Source organism: Macrobrachium rosenbergii, chromosome 25 (genome assembly GCF_040412425.1).
Source record: "Macrobrachium rosenbergii isolate ZJJX-2024 chromosome 25, ASM4041242v1, whole genome shotgun sequence".
NCBI lineage: Eukaryota > Metazoa > Arthropoda > Malacostraca > Decapoda > Palaemonidae > Macrobrachium > Macrobrachium rosenbergii.
The window spans coordinates 12,503,534-12,520,863 of NC_089765.1; the positions used below are offsets into that span (position 1 = coordinate 12,503,534).

Below are 17,330 nucleotides of genomic sequence, written 5' to 3' on the forward strand. Positions count from 1 at the left end.
ATCTTTGCAATATTTCTGGTGAATTTTCTTATGCACAAGTCAGTTGGAAACGAAATAAAAGGCTTTAAGTTGAATATGTTGAAAAACGCCTTGCGAGATTATGAAGCCTTAGACCTACTAGAATAAACAGTACTAGGCCTATCTCTGACAAGGTAGCAGCTGGGTACTTTCTCTGCAGGATTCCTGATGATCTTGTAATGCCCAGGCCAGTTGGAGACAAGATTAAAGACAAGGAATTCAATATGTTGAAGGTGTCTACTTGGTATAGGTCTAGGTTAATGCAGGTAGATGTCAACCTATCATCTTCTGAATAATTATACATATATATACATATATATATATATATATATATATATATATATATATATATATATATATATATATATATATATATATATATATATATATATACTGTACATCACACATCCCTGACTGCAGGTATTACATCAATTTCATAGCTGCTTAGATCTGCAGCAATATATAAATTCATGACACTTCATCGGCAATCGTAACTTGAGTCCTTCCAGCCTCTTGCAACATTGCAGAGGACACTTCCGCAACGAAATAAATCCTCTATTTTTCCCGTGTGCCGGGCAAATTGTAATCCTAATTCCTTATAAACAACTTTGCCACGTATCAGTGGCCATCATTTCAAGACTTAAACCGTTGATATCGTAGGATTTGCCCTGTGAAATATTGCATTCGTTCGTGCAACTATGCAGTAGGTCAGGTGCTTCGTGCTGGGTGATAAACTTATTTAACTGTTTTTGCTTTGTTTAGTTGAGAGAGAGAGAGAGAGAGAGAGAGAGAGAGAGAGAGAGAGACAGAGAGAGAGAGAGTCAGTCTATTGACCACAATCGTCACAACAGAGCCTTTAACTCAAATGGTTTAGTCTCACCCAAACAGCCGTTTCTTGAACTTTCGTTAAATGAACCACTTTTTTTTTACATAATGCTTAATTCTGGGGCAAATTTTTATGTAAATAAACAATACCACTTAATACTTAGGTTATTTTCCTTAACGGTCATGGTGAAATAATTAGCACTTGATGACAATTCACAAATGCTTCTTGGAATAGTAAACAATACGCCTATGAAGAGTCCTTTCTTAGGCTAACAGGCAATCGAGTCTTTATCATAAATCATAAATGAATAGATAAGTAAATTATTATCATAAATATCAAATAAAAGTCTTATCAATCGAGAGTAAGATTCAGTTAACATAATTAGTAACAATATCACGAAACAGGTTAATAACTGATTGAGCTGTTTACCTGTTAAAGCTTAAGGCTTGGACAGTTCGGTCTAATGCACATCTGACTATTCTATTATCATAAAGTGCTCAAGTTGAGCTTAAATTACTTCATTTAAGTGGTTTTCAAGACACTTATCTCGATTTATCCTGTCTTGAATAAGTATGGTATATATTCTTTTAATAAAAAAGCTCTCCTGAATAAATATTTGAAAAGCTGTATAATACACAGGGTACATGAGACTATAAAGAACTTACCTTTCTCTCATTATCAACTTCTCTTCTCCTGTGTCTTTCATTATTAACTTCTCTCCTCCTGTATCTCTCCTACAGTTACCCATAACTGTAAGATACCCTCTGTATATTTTCCCCTTAATAAACATTTCAAAATGTTGATAAATCTCCGCCACTTAGAGCAGGAAGGGACCTAAGTCACCACCTTTCGGAAACTCACTCACTGAAGATACTGAATTTCTGTAACTACTGGTAACTGATTACAGTACTGCTGTTACAGGGATTGGGAGGCCGTGGCGTCATCGGTTTGCGCGCGTGCATGGGTTCTTACTTAAGAGGAAACAGACTATATATAATATTTTGAAGTGTCAAGTTTATTACAGGGCTTAAGATGCCGTGACGTCATCGGTTTGCGCGCGCATGATTTTTTACTTAAGAGGAAACAAGACTTACTGTATTTTGATGCTTCATGGTGGTTAAAATTATACAGTTAATTTACAGTTAGTTACAGTATATATATTTGTAATTAGTAATAAATGGTAGAATATCTACTCAAGTAAACATATATGGCAGTACTTTAATTATTTGTAAGTGGTATAAGATAAAAGCGGAAAGTAAGCCTACAAGATTAGTAGTGTCATGCCTTGAGAATTTGTCACTAAAATATATATAATAAGTATTTGGGTGACCATATATTTCCAATTTAATAAACCGTGATATAATACTTAATTAAGTAAATATATATGACAATACTCAAAGCATATTGTATATATAATAACATAAGTTAAAAGTAAAAAAGTAAGCCTACAAAATTAGTACCATGCATCGAGAAGTTGTCACTACCAAACATACACAGTATATATGCCGTATATATAATAAGCAAACGGTCTGTTTATCTTTCTTCTTCTTCTTCTTCTTCTTCTTCTTCTTCTTCTTCTTCTTCATTCAGAGCTTTGATCCCGCACACGGAGAGACGTCTCGTAAATCTCCCGTTCATAATAGCGCTATGCGGCGCCAGTAAAATAACTCTCGCTGCCGTCAGGTGATCAGAGACATTATGTCGTATATATATATTTTTTTTTTCCCCTTCCCTTTAGTATAAATAATTATGTTACTTTTGATTAACTGCTTCTGTTGGACTCAGTTGAGTTTTCAAATGCTTCCAAGTTAACGAACTGACTCTGTTAGACTCAGTTGAGTTTCCAAACGCTTCCAAGTTAATGAACTGGCTCTGTTAGATGCAGTTGAGTTTCCAAACGCTTCCAAGTTGATGAACTGACTCTGTTAGACTCAGATGAGTTTCCAAATGCTTTCAAGTTGATTAACTGGCTCTGTAAGATCAGCTGAGTTTCCAAATGCTTTCAAGTTGATTTTCTGGCTCTGTAAGACTCAGTTGAGTTTCCAAATGCTTCCAAGTTGATTCTGACTCTGTTAGACTCAGTGTCACTAACAAATTATGCCTACAACATCTAAAGAAACTTGAAATTTAATTGATTTTCTTCGTAAAGTTTAAATCAAGGTCTGCAACATCTCAAGAAACTTAGATATCTAATTGATTTTATTTGCAAAGCTTAAATTAATCTGAAGGTTGAAGAGCGAACATTAAATTAATTGCATTTAATTGTTATTACATCAGGCTGATTAAACAATATGGCTGCTAAAACCATCAGGTTTTAAAACGCTACATGATTCTATGGTGGTTTAACAAGACATATTTCAAGTTCACATGAATCTATAGCGGTTTAACAAGACATATTTCAAGTTCACATGAATCTATAGCGGTTTAACAAAACATTTGCTATTGCAAATGAGTCTATAGCGGTTTAATAAAACAATTTTCAATTGTAAATGAGTCTATAGCGACTTAACATCACAGATTTCAATTGCAAATGAGCCTATGGCGATTCAACAAGGCAGGTTTCTATTGCAAATGAGTCTATAGCGGTTTAACAAGACATTTGCTATTGCAAATGAGTCTATGATGGTTTAATAAAACAGTTTTCAATTGTAAATGAGTCTATAGCGATTTAACAAGACAGGCTTCAATTGCAAATTAGTCTATGGTGGTTAAACAAAACAGATTTCAATTGCAAATGAGTCTATGGCGATTCAACAAGACAGGTTTCAATTGCAAATGAGTCTATAGAGGTTTAACAAGACTATTAGGTGAACAAATACATAATTTTCACTCGACACAGTTATTAGATGTTAGCATAGTTCATTGGGTCACATCTGCGTGGCGTCACATATTCCGTAAGCTCCAACTTGGGACCCTATCCAGTCTACGTAGCCTGCGAGAGACATTAGACTGAGTTTAGGGTCAGTTTAGGTTAATTTAAAAATTTTATTTTTTTTATTTTTGGGGGTTTAAGGGTTAGTAATATTATATACAAAACAGAGACAATGGATTTATGATGCCTTTGAATAGTTCAGAAAATAATATCGTCACTCGTTAGAAAAAAATTTGGGGTCAGTCCAGATGAATATCTTGGCATATTTGGACATATTTTTCATTTCTGGTTAATACAAAGGCATTATAGGTCTATTTTTCCGTTTTATATATAAGATTTCTTACCACGAACCTCCCCAGAAATGACAAATGTCAACTGTCATAGTATTTTTAGGAATTTTCGCTTATAGATGGATGATATTTTGGTTATAATTAGATCTTTAGTGAATATATTATTTTCTGGACCATATAAAGGCATTATAAGTCCATTATCTTTATTTTGTATATAAAATAAAGGTAATGGACTTATAAAGCCTTTATATGGTCCAGAAAATAATATATTCACTTAAGATCTAATTGTAACCAAAATATCATTCATCTATAAGCGAAAATTCCTAAAAATACTATGACAGTTGACTTTTGTCATTTTTGGGGGTATTCATGGTAAGAAATCTTATATATATAAATAAAAAAAATAGACCTATAATGCCTTTGTATTAGCCAGAAAACAGTTTCTTTATTCTATCTCGAACTTTAAGCAAATATAAAAAATATTATAGTTTTGCACTTACTAGTCAGACGCGTGTAGACTCCATAGAAGTCTTCAGATCCACAGCCTACTCCCATGGACGTGACGCCAATTTGGGTGTAGATGCCGTTTGTTTCGGAAACTAGAGGTCCTCCCGAATCACCCTGGTTAAATAAGATAAATGAGAAAGGAGAAAAATTGTCAATTATAGTACAAAAAGTTTTGATAAGTTATTCCCGCTGTTCTTGAAAGAAGATTAACAATGACCTTACTGCAGGTTATATAAAGTCAGATCAGTTGTTCCTGGCTGTTCTTGGAAGAATGAGATTATCAAAGTCCTTGCTTCAGGCTAAGTTGTACCTTTTTTTGGTGAAGGCCAAAGTGTCGAATTTGCAATTTTTGTATCGGGTATTTGAGGTAACTGCATCGACGGTAATTTTAATTACAAATTTTTTGCTTCAGCAAAGTGTCAAAGTCAGTCTCTCTTCATCAATTGCAAAAATAATGCATATTCGACACTTTGCCCCCCCCAAAAATGGTCGACTAAGTGGTGTTCAAAACTACCTTGATAGCCCAGTCTCACCTGACAGGTGTGCTAGACTATCCTATCTTAAATGAAAGGTGTCCTAGACTGTTCTTTCTTACCTGAAAGGTGTCCCAGACTGTCCTTTAAATGACAGGTTTCCTAGACTGTCCTTTCTTAAATGACAGGTGACCTAGACTGTCCTATCTTACCTGACAGGTGTGCTAGACTATCCTATCTTACTTGACAGGTGTTCTGGACCGTCCTATCTTAAATGACAGGTGTCCTAGACTGTCATATCTTACCTGACAGATGTCCTGGGCCGTCCTATCTTAAATGACAAGTGTCGTATACTGTCCTATCTTAAACGATAGGTGTCCTAGACCATCCTATCTTAAATGACAAGTGTCCAGGACCATCCTATCTTAAATGACAGGTGTCCAGGACCATCCTATCTTAAATGACAGGTGTCCAGGACCATCCTATCTTAAATGACAGGTGTCCATGACCATCCTATCTTAAATGACAGGTGTCCTGGACCATCCTGTCTTAAATGACAGGTGTCCAGGACCATCCTATCTTAAATGACAGGTGCCCTGGACTGTCCTATCTTACCTGACACGTGTCCTTTCCACCTGCATCTGACCCAGCACACAGCATGCTGTCCGTAATCAGGGAAACCTTCCCGTTGGTTGCCGTGCACACAGAGTTATTTACAACATCGACCTCGACTTCTTGAAGTTCAGAAGGGAAAACAGGTGTTCCTGAAAGCAGATGTGTGATAATTATAATGTGAAGTTGTTGCTCAACTAACTCTAAAGGTGCCTGGTCTGGTTGTGTAGGCGTCTGTGTGTAGACAGATAAATAAATAAATAAAGGTCATATTCCCTCTGAAATTCCTGCTACAGGAAAGGCTACAGTAGTCCTGAATCCTTGCTCTGCAGAGTGAGGTGTAAAGACTTATTTAGGAGGGGTCCAGGGGGAGCTAAGCTCCCTCGGCCAGGTCAGGGCACGCCATCCAAGGTTAGGTTAGGTTAAGATAAATCTGGTTAGGGCAAATTTCCCTCGGAAATGCCCATTACAGAAATATTTACCAGGCCTACAGTAAGCCTGGACCCTTTCCTCTGCTCTGTTTCGTTCCTAAATAAATAAGCAACTAGATTATTAAGAATTAACTAGATTAATGTATATCCTGCTAGGCCTACAGTAATCCTTGACCCTTTACTGTGCTGTATTTAGCTCCTAAAAGAATAAATAACCAAATAATTGTTAATTAACTAGATGGATAAATATAGCAACACCCCAACCAAAGACAACCATACAAACCATAGTCTAGTGACCCCCAACCAGTGGCTATGGCCTTGGTTCCTTCATAGGTGTCCTGCGTCCCAGGAGATGGCAAACACACTGCGGCTTCTTTTGTGTCTGTGAAATTCAGGTCCTCTGCCAGCCTGATTAGTGCGATGTCATTTTCCTTCGTTTCTGGTGAATAAGTGGAAGAGTGTGTTAGTTATTCTTTGAAGAAAAAGGAATGTTGGTCAGCTGTTCTTTGCAGAATTTAAATGTATTTGCTGGTTTGTCATACGGTGATAAACTTCGCATAGGCCTAGGAATAGAGCTTGATTTAAGATGGAGAATTTTGGCTGATATTTCATTGAAAATGAATGATGCAAATTTATACATTAGCCAGTTTCAACTAAAATATATAATTTACATTTACTGAATATCTAATTAAATGAAGATAAATGATTCATTCATAATCTGGGTCATGTTAGATCACGAGTCTCAAGACAGCCACACGACCTCAAGATCACAGCAAGTTTTGGGAAACATCCGACCAATACCAGAGTTCTTATCGCTAACATTTTAAAACATTTAAGGCATTATAATCGACATATTTGCTTATGAATGCTATTCAAAATGTTCATTGAGGTATTTATGCTAATAAGTAGCTTTCTAAATGACTTCCAACTCACCAGGATTATATTGTTCATGTGGTATGACGGTGTCAATGTTGACTCTTCGTCCTGAGGTGAGTGGTGAAAGCCACGAGTATGCCCCAACAATCACCTGGTCCTGGGAGATACTGGAGGGAGGGAGAGAGAGAGAGAGAGAGAGGTTAGAATTAAGCTTTTAACAACCAGTTTATATATATATATATATATATATATATATATATATATATATATATATATATATATATATATATAAATAATCGTCAGATAAACAGACTTATATTCATTATTATCAAACCAAAAGTAGGCCTATACTTCAAAAAATCGAGAGAGAGAGAGAGAGAGAGAGAGAGAGAGAGAGAGAGAGAGAGAGAGAGAGAGAGAGAGAGAGAGATTAAAAGTGCACTTTTAAAAACAGTTTATACATATGGTAACCAGGTAAGCAGCAATATATCTATTTTCATCAAACCAAATGTAGGCCTATGCATAAAAATTGGAGAGAGAGAGAGAGAGAGAGAGAGAGAGAGAGAGAGAGAGAGAGAGAGAGAGAGAGAGAGAGAGAGAGAGAGAGTCTATGATAATGTAAAAGTATAAATATGATTTTCCATATCTTTAAAAACCAGTATATATACATAATAGACGTATATTTATTATTACGAAACCAAGAGCAGGCCTATGCATAAAAAAAATGCCAAAATTAGGCCTATACGAAAAAAACGGCGCTGAAGACACTAAACATGAAACACAGAAGCAGAACAAAAGAACGAAAGCCTCTGGTAACAATTTTTTACAAAAGCTTCTAATAACTATTTTTAAATTATTATTTTTTACTATTTTTTAAAATAGCTCAGCTCACGCGCCAGAATGGGCAGCTATCATATAGGCCTATACATAAAAAAGCCGCTAAAAGTAGAACACAGAACGTAGAACACAGAAGCAGAACAAAAGAACAAAAGCCTTTCATAACAATTTTTAACAAAAGCCTCTGGTAACTATTTTTAAACTATTATTTTTTACTATTTTTTAGAACACTTCAACTCACACGCCAGAATGGACAGCTATCAAATAGGCCTATACATAAAAAAAACTGCTAAAAACAGTAAAAATAGAACACAGAACGTAGAACACAGAAGCAGAACAAAAGATCAAAAGCCTTTCAAAACAACTTTTAATAAAAACCTCCAGTAACTATTTTCAAACTATTATTTTCATTAATTGTCTTTCTCTGACACTTGAAACTCACACTCCACAATGGGCAGCTGTCAGAACGAATCTCTTGTTGATGATGGATCCCCCACAATACAAGTCCTGGAAGTCGTTATTTCCAGGCCACGCTATGGCCACTTGCCAGGGGTACTCGTTCTGGCCCGTAGGATGCCCTCCTACGATCCTGGACTGTCTGTTGGGTATCCCACAGGCTGGGAAGGAAACGGAATCAGGATTATTTTCGAAGGGATTCTGATAAGTCATGGTTATTTGGATATTAAACTGGATTTATAACTTGGAAATAAATCGCCTTTTTAACATCCAGGAGCCTGAGTTTATTTCAGAATCAAATTCTAAGTCAGCTGGATTTACAACTTTGAAATAAATCGCCATCTAACATCCAAGAGCCCGGATTTATTTCAGAATCAAAGTCTAGGTCAGCTGGGTTTAAAACTTGGAAATAAATCGCCTATCTAACATCCAGAATCATGGATCTATTTCAAAATCTAAGCCATGCTAGGCTAAGCTACTAAACAGGGCTTTCCCACGTCCAAAATCCTTGATTTACTTCAGAACATAAGCTACGCCGGGTTTTCCAAGATGGCGATTTACTTCAATATCTGAGCTACACCTGGTTTTCCAAGATGGCGATTTACTTCAATATCTGAGCTACACCAGGTTTTCCAAGATGGCGGATCACTTCAATAACTGAGCTACACCAGGTTTTCCAAGATGGCGACTTACTTCAATATCTGAGCTACACCGGGTTTTCCAAGATGGCGATTTACTTCAATATCTGAGCTACACCGGGTTTTCCAAGATGGCGATTTACTTCAATATCTGAGCTACACCGGGTTTTCCAAGATGGCGATTTACTTCAATATCTGAGCTACACCGGGTTTTCCAAGATGGTGATTTACTTCAATATCTGAGCTACACTGGGTTTTCCAAGATGGCAACTTACTTCAATATCTGAGCTACACCGGGTTTTCCAAGATGGCGATTTACTTCAATATCTGAGCTACACTGGGTTTTCCAAGATGGCGGATCACTTACTGCAAGTCGACGGGACTTCCTCATCAGGAGGAGCTGCTTGCAAAGATGTTGCTGTACAGGAGAATCCTCTCTTGTTCCACTGTCTGTCAGAATGGAAGCTGATCGAGAGAGAGGCACCGTTATTCACAAAATCAACGGGCCTTTGACCGTACTTTCCACAAAACCTGTGAGAGAGAGAGAGAGAGAGAGAGAGAGAGAGAGAGAGAGAGAGAGAGAGAGAGAGAAAGTACACTTTTAACAGGAGTTTGTAAATATACATAATCATCAGATAAATAGACATATATATATCTATTATTATCAAACCAGCAGTTGACCTACACAGAAAAAATGGCACTTAGACCCACAGAGAGAGAGAGAGAGAGAGAGAGAGACAGACAGACAGACAGAGAGAGTTAGCAGTGGGCCTGCACAGAAAAAATGGCACTTAGACCCACTGAGAGAGAGAGAGAGAGAGAGAGAGAGAGAGAGAGAGAGAGAGAGAGCAGTGGGCCTGCACAGAAAACATGGCACTTAGACCCACTGAGAGAGAGAGAGAGAGAGAGAGACAGCAGTGGGCCTACACAGAAACTATGGCACTTAGACCCACTGAGAGAGAGAGAGAGAGAGAGAGAGAGAGAGAGAGAGAGAGAGAGAGAGAGAGAGAGAGGGAGAAAGAGAGGAGAGAGAGATAGCAGTGGGCCTACACAGAAAAAATAGAGAGAGAGAGAGAGAGAGAGAGAGAGAGAGAGAGAGAGTTTAAATAAAGATTTTTACCCACCATTTGAAAGAACTTGCACACTAACCAATGAAATTCTTCTTAACTCACTCAGACCCACTGAGAGAGAGAGAGAGAGAGAGAGAGAGAGAGAGAGAGAGAGAGAGAGAGAGAGAGATTCCTTCCCACTTACCTAGACCCACCGAGAGAGAGATAGTCCAAGCAAATGCCAAATTTGGGACGCTGCATCCGGAACTGATCGCAACCCACGACTATATTTGTTCCCTGCAATAAAATAAGATTATTTAAGTTAACTTATACTTATAATCTAATTTACTTATCTCTATAATTTTACTTAAAGTCTATTTACTTATACTTATAAGTTATTAAATCATATTTTCATGGGAATATCGACCTTGGGACCAAATTAATCCTCAGAATTTGAAGGTTGGTTGCCAATTTGGGCCTGATTAGTTGGCCAGATACTGGCGAGCTGATCAGATGATTTTTGAAACTCTTTGAATGATCGATTTATTTTTATATCTATCTGTCTATCTATCTATCTATCTATCTATCTATTAAAATAGCCAATCGATATAAGAAGATAAACGAAAAACGCCTCGCAACTTTGTCTGAAGGAAAAAAGGCGTTTGATTGACTGACTTCCCGTTGCCAGCCGGTTCTGTCCGCCCTCATATCTTAAAAACCGCTGAGGCTAGAGGGCTGCAAATTGGTACGTTGCTCATCCATCCTCCAATCATCAAACATACCAAAATTGCAGCCCTCTAGCCTCAGCAGTTTTTATTTTATTTAAGGATAAGGTTAGCCATAGTCGTGCGTCTGGCAACGCTATGGGACAGGCCACCACCGGTCAGTGGCTGAAAGCTTAATTTTTCGCTTGTTTATACAAGTGATGATAGAAAACGTCCCAGGAAATTGGAATCTTAAAAAAAAGTAAAAATAAGTCTAATTCCACACATTCCAGGCTAACCATATGCCTATAGTCTCACCATAGCACAGATCTATAAGTTCACCATAGACCTATATCACTGTTAGGCAATATAGGCCTAAGCAATAATATATATATTAAAAACAAATTATTGTAGATGGTCCTAATATAGAAAATGTCCGAGAATAGGCAGTAGGTAATAGATAACAGACAATAGACAACAGATAACGGACAATAGACAACAGATAATAGACAATAGACGCAAACATACGCAATAAGATTATCTTCTAATGCTGCACTGGTGTAATCAGATGCCTATCCATATAGGCCTATCGAAATTCCAAAATTAATTTGATGGAACTGTCAACGCTTCTAAATGAAGTTATATTGCACTTTTAAGTGATATATAGGCCTAAGCAACGCTATATACATTGAAAACAAATGAATGTAGGTGGTCCTCATATAGAAAATGCCCAAAAAGCGTCACTATTGGAGCAAAGATACATGATAAGATTAAATGTCATCCTGGTTTGGTCATATGCCTATCCACATAGGCCTAGTGAAATACCAAAATGATTTTTTATGAAACTTACAGTTAAGATCCAGCCGCAGTCTGTGTTCCTGGGATACCTGCGCGAAAATCTGGGCGATTTAAATACAACTGTATTTCCCGGATTCATGGCATATGGCGTAGGATTTACCTGACAGGGCAACTCCACTGTTTGGAAGAAGAATAAAAAAATTTAGGCCTATTTTTTTTACCGTCTGGAAGAAGAAGAAAAACAAAGAGTTTAGGCTCTTTTTTTTTTCAACAGAATCGAACCATCCTTACCTTACACTGAGTTATGAAATTGACCAAATAAACTCTTTAGCATCAGTGTCCGGGGTCAGTAGTGACCTTCCACCTAAGAAAGGTCGGGTCAGGTAAGTCACATCACCTGAATCTATATACACACAGTATATATACAAGCATAGTAATCTAAATCCCTTAACAAGTCACTCACTATCCATTTCAGGGATCCGAGTCATCGTTTTTCTCAAATATCTTCGAAGTTAATTATTTGATCGAAATGGTACTTTGGCACAGTGTACAAGGCACCTTCTGCTAATTTTTGGTAACATAATGCATTGTCAAATGGTTTTAGTTAAGGCATCTACTCTTGACTTTTAAAGGCAAAGTCGCATGAGTCAGCGGGACTTATCTACACAATCGAACGTCCACGCTATCCCCCATAGACAGGAAAGAGGAGGCGGGGATGGAGAGGCCAGGAAAATGGGTTGAGGGAGGGATGAGGTGGAGAAGGAAAAGGGAGAGACGGTCTGGGGATAAAGGACGCTCGAATGCATAGTTTGGCGATGCTTGACAACACCATAGAAGTCAAGAGTAAACGCCTTAACTAGAACCATTTGACAATGCACTACATTACCAAAAATTGGCAGGATGTGTCTTGTACACTGTGTCAAAGTACCATTCCGATCAAACAATCAGTTTGAAAGATATTTGAGAAAAACGATGAGTCGCGGTCCCTGAAATTGAAAGTAGGCCTAAGACATCCTTACCTGCTACTCTGGGACCACCGACTATTTCCTTTGCTGGTTTTTTCACAGAGGCGTCGTCGCTTTTCGGGTCGTTTTTTGTCGCTTCCCGCTCCTCAAGGTCACGATCTCCCTCCTGAAGAAGAGGATGATTAAATAAATAATCAATTATTAAATATTCAAGTCCCAAATAGGTCTATAGTTTCACACATCTTGATCATAATAGTTTCAGAAGGTAATAACTCCAGTGTCATTAAAAACATGTCCTTATCAACAACTTCAGTGTCATTTATGTCCTTAAACTAATTAATTATTGAGCTAGTTACGTCCACTCGTCACATAATTACTAATTAATGAAAGACTTCGAACAAGAAATGTTTGTGACAGATATTAGACTCATAATGAGTGATGCCAAGTGTTTAATTTAGTCACAGTTCCGCACTATGTGCACGTCACGGTTCCGAGCTTTTAAACGACGTCACAGTTGGACTGTGACGTTCACAGTTCTGAGCTTTCACGACATCACAGTTTTAATGGAACTTCACGATTCCGAGCAATTTACACGACGTCACAGTTCCATTTCAACTCTCACAGTTACAAGCATTATACACGACATCAAAGCTTTACAGCAACTCTCACAGTTACAATCATTATAATGACGTCACAGTTTTACAGCAACTCTCACAGTTACAAGCATTATAAAGACTTCACAGTTTTACAGCAACTCTCACAGTTACAATCATTATTAATGACGTCACAGTTTTACAGCAACTCTCACAGTTACAATCATTATAATGACGCCACAGTTTTACAGCAACTCTCACAGTTACAATCATTATAATGACGCCACAGTTTTACAGCAACTCTCACAGTTACAAGCATTATACACGACATCAAAGCTTTACAGCAACTCTCACAGTTACAATCATTATAATGACGTCACAGTTTTACAGCAACTCTCACAGTTACAAGCATTATAAAGACTTCACAGTTTTACAGCAACTCTCACAGTTACAATCATTATTAATGACGTCACAGTTTTACAGCAACTCTCACAGTTACAATCATTATAATGACGCCACAGTTTTACAGCAACTCTCACAGTTACAAGCATTATAAAGACTTCACAGTTTTACAGCAACTCTCAAAGTTACAAGCATTATCACGACGCCACAGCTTTACAGCAACTCTCACAGTTACAAGCATTAGACACGACGTCACAGCTTCACAGCAACTCTCACAGTTACAAGCAAATGAATGACGTCACAGTTGTAATGTGATATTCACAGTTACGAGCAAAACACGACGTCACAGTTGTAATGTGATATTCACAGTTACGAGCAAAACACGACGTCACAGTTGTAATGCAACTCTCACAGTTACAAGCCTAATACACAGTCTTAAGGCAAATTTTATAACTTCATGTTGACGTGTTTATAACAGTGAAATGTGTCAGAGGTATTTAGGCACAAGTGAAAATTATGTGGATATTTTTTTTTTACAGAAAAAAATACTAATTTTCTTTTAATGAGTACAATTTACATACGAAATTTGCAAAGTAAAGCAAGCTAATGGTTTTGGTGCGTGATGTCTGCGCAGGTGGCTACAGGATGAGTTAGATATTTTGAAAAGGAAATACATTTTGGTCATTTTTCCAACAATCTTTCAGTCTAGGGTGTCAAACACACACACACGCTTATACACGCACATACATACATACATACATACATACATACATACATACATATATATATATATATATATATATATATATATATATATATATATATATATATATATATATATATATATTCATTTTTCAAGCAATTACTCAGTCTTAGGTGTCAAAAACATATTATAATCAAGGTTTTATATATATATATATATATATATATATATATATATATATATATATATATATATATATATATATATATATATATATATATATAATATAATATATACATATATATATATATATGTATTGTCATTTTTCAAGCAGTTATTAAGTCTTTGGTGTCAAAAAGATATTATAATAAAATTTATCAGAGTTTCATGAGTCTAAAGTCTGTAAATATATTACGTCTTCTTTCGGATCTAATTATCAGAAACTTACAGATTTTATCATTTTACTGATTTTAATTATCAGAAATATATATATATATATATTTATATATTTATATATATATATATATATATATATATATATATATATATATATATATATTAGTTTATTAAAATATCTTTTTTTATATTTCAGGGACTTTATAAAACAAACTTTTAAATCGTCAAATTACACAAATCAGAATTACATTTAGATGCAGTTTACACTTAGCAAGACTCTCTCTCTCTCTCTCTCTCTCTCTCTCTCTCTCTCTCTCTATATATATATATATATATATATATATATATATATATATATATATATATATATATATATATCCGAGTTCAATATAGGCCTAATGTTGAACATTTATCCACTACTTAATAGTAATATAGGAAGTTGGTGTTCATTCTGAAACTGTTTATGGAGTTTTTGCTTGTTTATTTCACTAAGAAAACAGATAATCCCTGTTCCTTTCATTCCTTGATAACCAACGTATAACTATAAGCCCCGAGTAAAAAAAAATCACGTTCTTTGAGAACAGAAAATCACGATCTTCGAGAAAACTAGGCCTAGATTTTTAAGTTTCAGAGAACTGCTTTCATTCTGTGAATTATCATACAATGTGGGATTATAATTATCTCTGCCCGTTTTATTCCATGATAACTGACGTATAACTATAATTCTATGATAATTGATGCATAATTATACGTTCTGAGTGAAAAAAAAACACTTTCTTTGAGAACGGCAAACTCACGATCTTCGAGAAAACTAGACCTAGAGCTTTTCAGTTTGTCAAAACGGCTTCTATTTTGCAAGTTATCATACAACTGGAATTATAATAGATAAGAAACGGCGAAATTATTATAATTCCACGATAACTAGTGTATAATTACCCGTTCTGAGTGAAAAAATACGTTCTTTGAGAATGGAAAAGGCACTTTCTGAGAGAAGACTAGGCCTAGAGTTTTTACATTTCTGAGAGCGCCTTTCATTCAGCCCAGGCTTATACAGTTTGTTGGATTAATATTTCTCCAAATTCTATCAGAGACTACTGATCTTAGTTAATGGCTTTAATAATTCAGTACAGTAATCCCAAAGGGGATTAATCAGTGATTAAATCTCTAGCACAGCCGCTACGCCAGAGAGCTTTGCACACTCAAAAAATGATGCATTCATTCAACTGATCTCTTTATCTTACTGTCTAACCATTCCAACTCACTGTTTTCACTGTCTTATGGGCTCGGAATTGCTCAAATTTCATAAAAAAAAAAGGCCCCAGAAGTGTCCAAATTTCATCAAAAAAGATCCCAGAAGTACCCAAATTTCATTAAAAGAGCCCAAAGTACCCAATTTTCATTAAAAAGAACCCAAAATTGCCCAAATTTCATTAAAAAGCCCAAGTGCCCAAATTTTATCAAAAAGCCAAAACCATCTTCCAATTTCATTAAAAACGCCCGAAAAGTGTCCAAGTTTCATTAAAAGCCCCAAAATTGCCTAAATTTCATAGAAAATAGCCCTAAAAATGCCCAAATTTCATCAAAAAGGCCCAATAGTGCCCAAATTTCTTTAAAAAACCCACAAAAGTACCCAAATTTCATCAAAACCTAAAAACCTATCAAAAAAATCTTTACCATTAGCGCTGAAGTGCACAGAGCCGATACGACCAGCAGAATTCCCGCTAATGAAACTGCCCGAGAGGACGCCATGTTGGAACACCCTCCCAGTCGAAGGGTCCTGCCTGTCACCACCACGAAAGAGCCTTTGGGACCGTCACAAGCCGATATGCGACAGCCAAATTCTCGCCTGGGTGTCTGAGTAAATAACGGAGCTCTTTTGCATAATGGCCCGTCGTGTATGAGACCTTGTAACGAAGGTTTCATCTCATTAGAAAGAGCTTAATCGTCTCGTTAGCAGCTCATTAAATTTGCCTTGTACATTTCAGTTAAGGAATCTTAGACTCATGTTTTTCTTCCTCGTTGGCGAATTAATAGGAATTCGCTCGTACCTTCTAAGAATTTAGTGACTACAGATGATCAGGTGATTTGTATGGGAGAGATCTGTCAGCCAAGGATAATGAATGACAATGAATTTCGAGCCAAAAATGCAAGAAGAATCACGATGATTTTCAATTTATCTCTCATTATTTTTTTTATGGTAATGGAATCATCATTTATCATCTGTCTGCTTACAGTTATTTCATTGTACGAAACCAAAGCTTCGGTTTTGCTTTGATTAAATAGAAGGCGAGATAATTAACTGTCTTTTTTGTTTGTGATCTGTCATTCATGAATACTTGTCTAATTATTTTTTGTCACCGTATGGAAAGTTCTGTTCTTTGGTCTGACTGTAGAGCAAAATAAATATATGTAAAATTTCATGAACTTAATACCTTATTGACTTAAAACATTCCTTCACATTCCTTTGAGTTCAGGAAAAACTAAGATCTATTAGGCCAGGGAAGATTGACACAAATTTGAGGAGAAACAAAAAATGATAAGATCTATTAGGCCGGCGAAGATTGACAACCTGTCACCTGACCGGGTAATCAATCACATTCCCCAGGTACCTTCCAGGTATACTAGTTAAGATAATCTTAGGACTCTGAGGAAGACTGAGAAAGATGTCAGTGAAAAAGCAATTAACTAGGACGAGAAACTACTAACTGCAATAGATAATTATTTTTCAAATTTAATGTCATGTCAACTGGTAGTAGATTCTCACGTGAACAGGTATCAGTATATCGTTTGACTTATATATTCATATGTTCTTGAATATGTTTTGAAAACTGAATATGCCAGCATTCTGTAAGTTTGTTTTACTCATTTACATTAAAATTAATTA

At 36.2% G+C, this 17,330-nt stretch overlaps 2 protein-coding genes across 2 annotated transcripts in view; both read right to left on the reverse strand.

Annotated features, from left to right (window-relative positions):
• Positions 1-1,670, reverse strand: part of LOC136852335 (uncharacterized) — a 62,466-nt gene extending 60,796 nt beyond the window's left edge. The window contains exon 1 of the mRNA XM_067126896.1: positions 1,510-1,670. The gene's annotated coding sequence lies outside the window, so the exon portion shown is untranslated. The remainder of the gene's footprint in view (positions 1-1,509) is intronic.
• A 1,422-nt stretch (positions 1,671-3,092) lies between these two features.
• LOC136852125 (chymotrypsinogen A-like) lies at positions 3,093-16,313 on the reverse strand. The gene is made up of 11 exons (XM_067126571.1): positions 16,121-16,313; positions 12,407-12,518; positions 11,440-11,564; positions 10,091-10,182; positions 9,204-9,367; positions 8,185-8,359; positions 6,963-7,072; positions 6,313-6,468; positions 5,602-5,750; positions 4,507-4,627; positions 3,093-3,776 (listed from the first exon to the last, which is right to left on the reverse strand). Exons 1-11 carry the CDS (start codon positions 16,193-16,195, stop codon positions 3,712-3,714), a joined length of 1,344 nt encoding a protein of 447 aa, XP_066982672.1. The 5' UTR covers positions 16,196-16,313; the 3' UTR covers positions 3,093-3,711.
• Between the last annotated feature and the right edge of the window lie 1,017 nt (positions 16,314-17,330).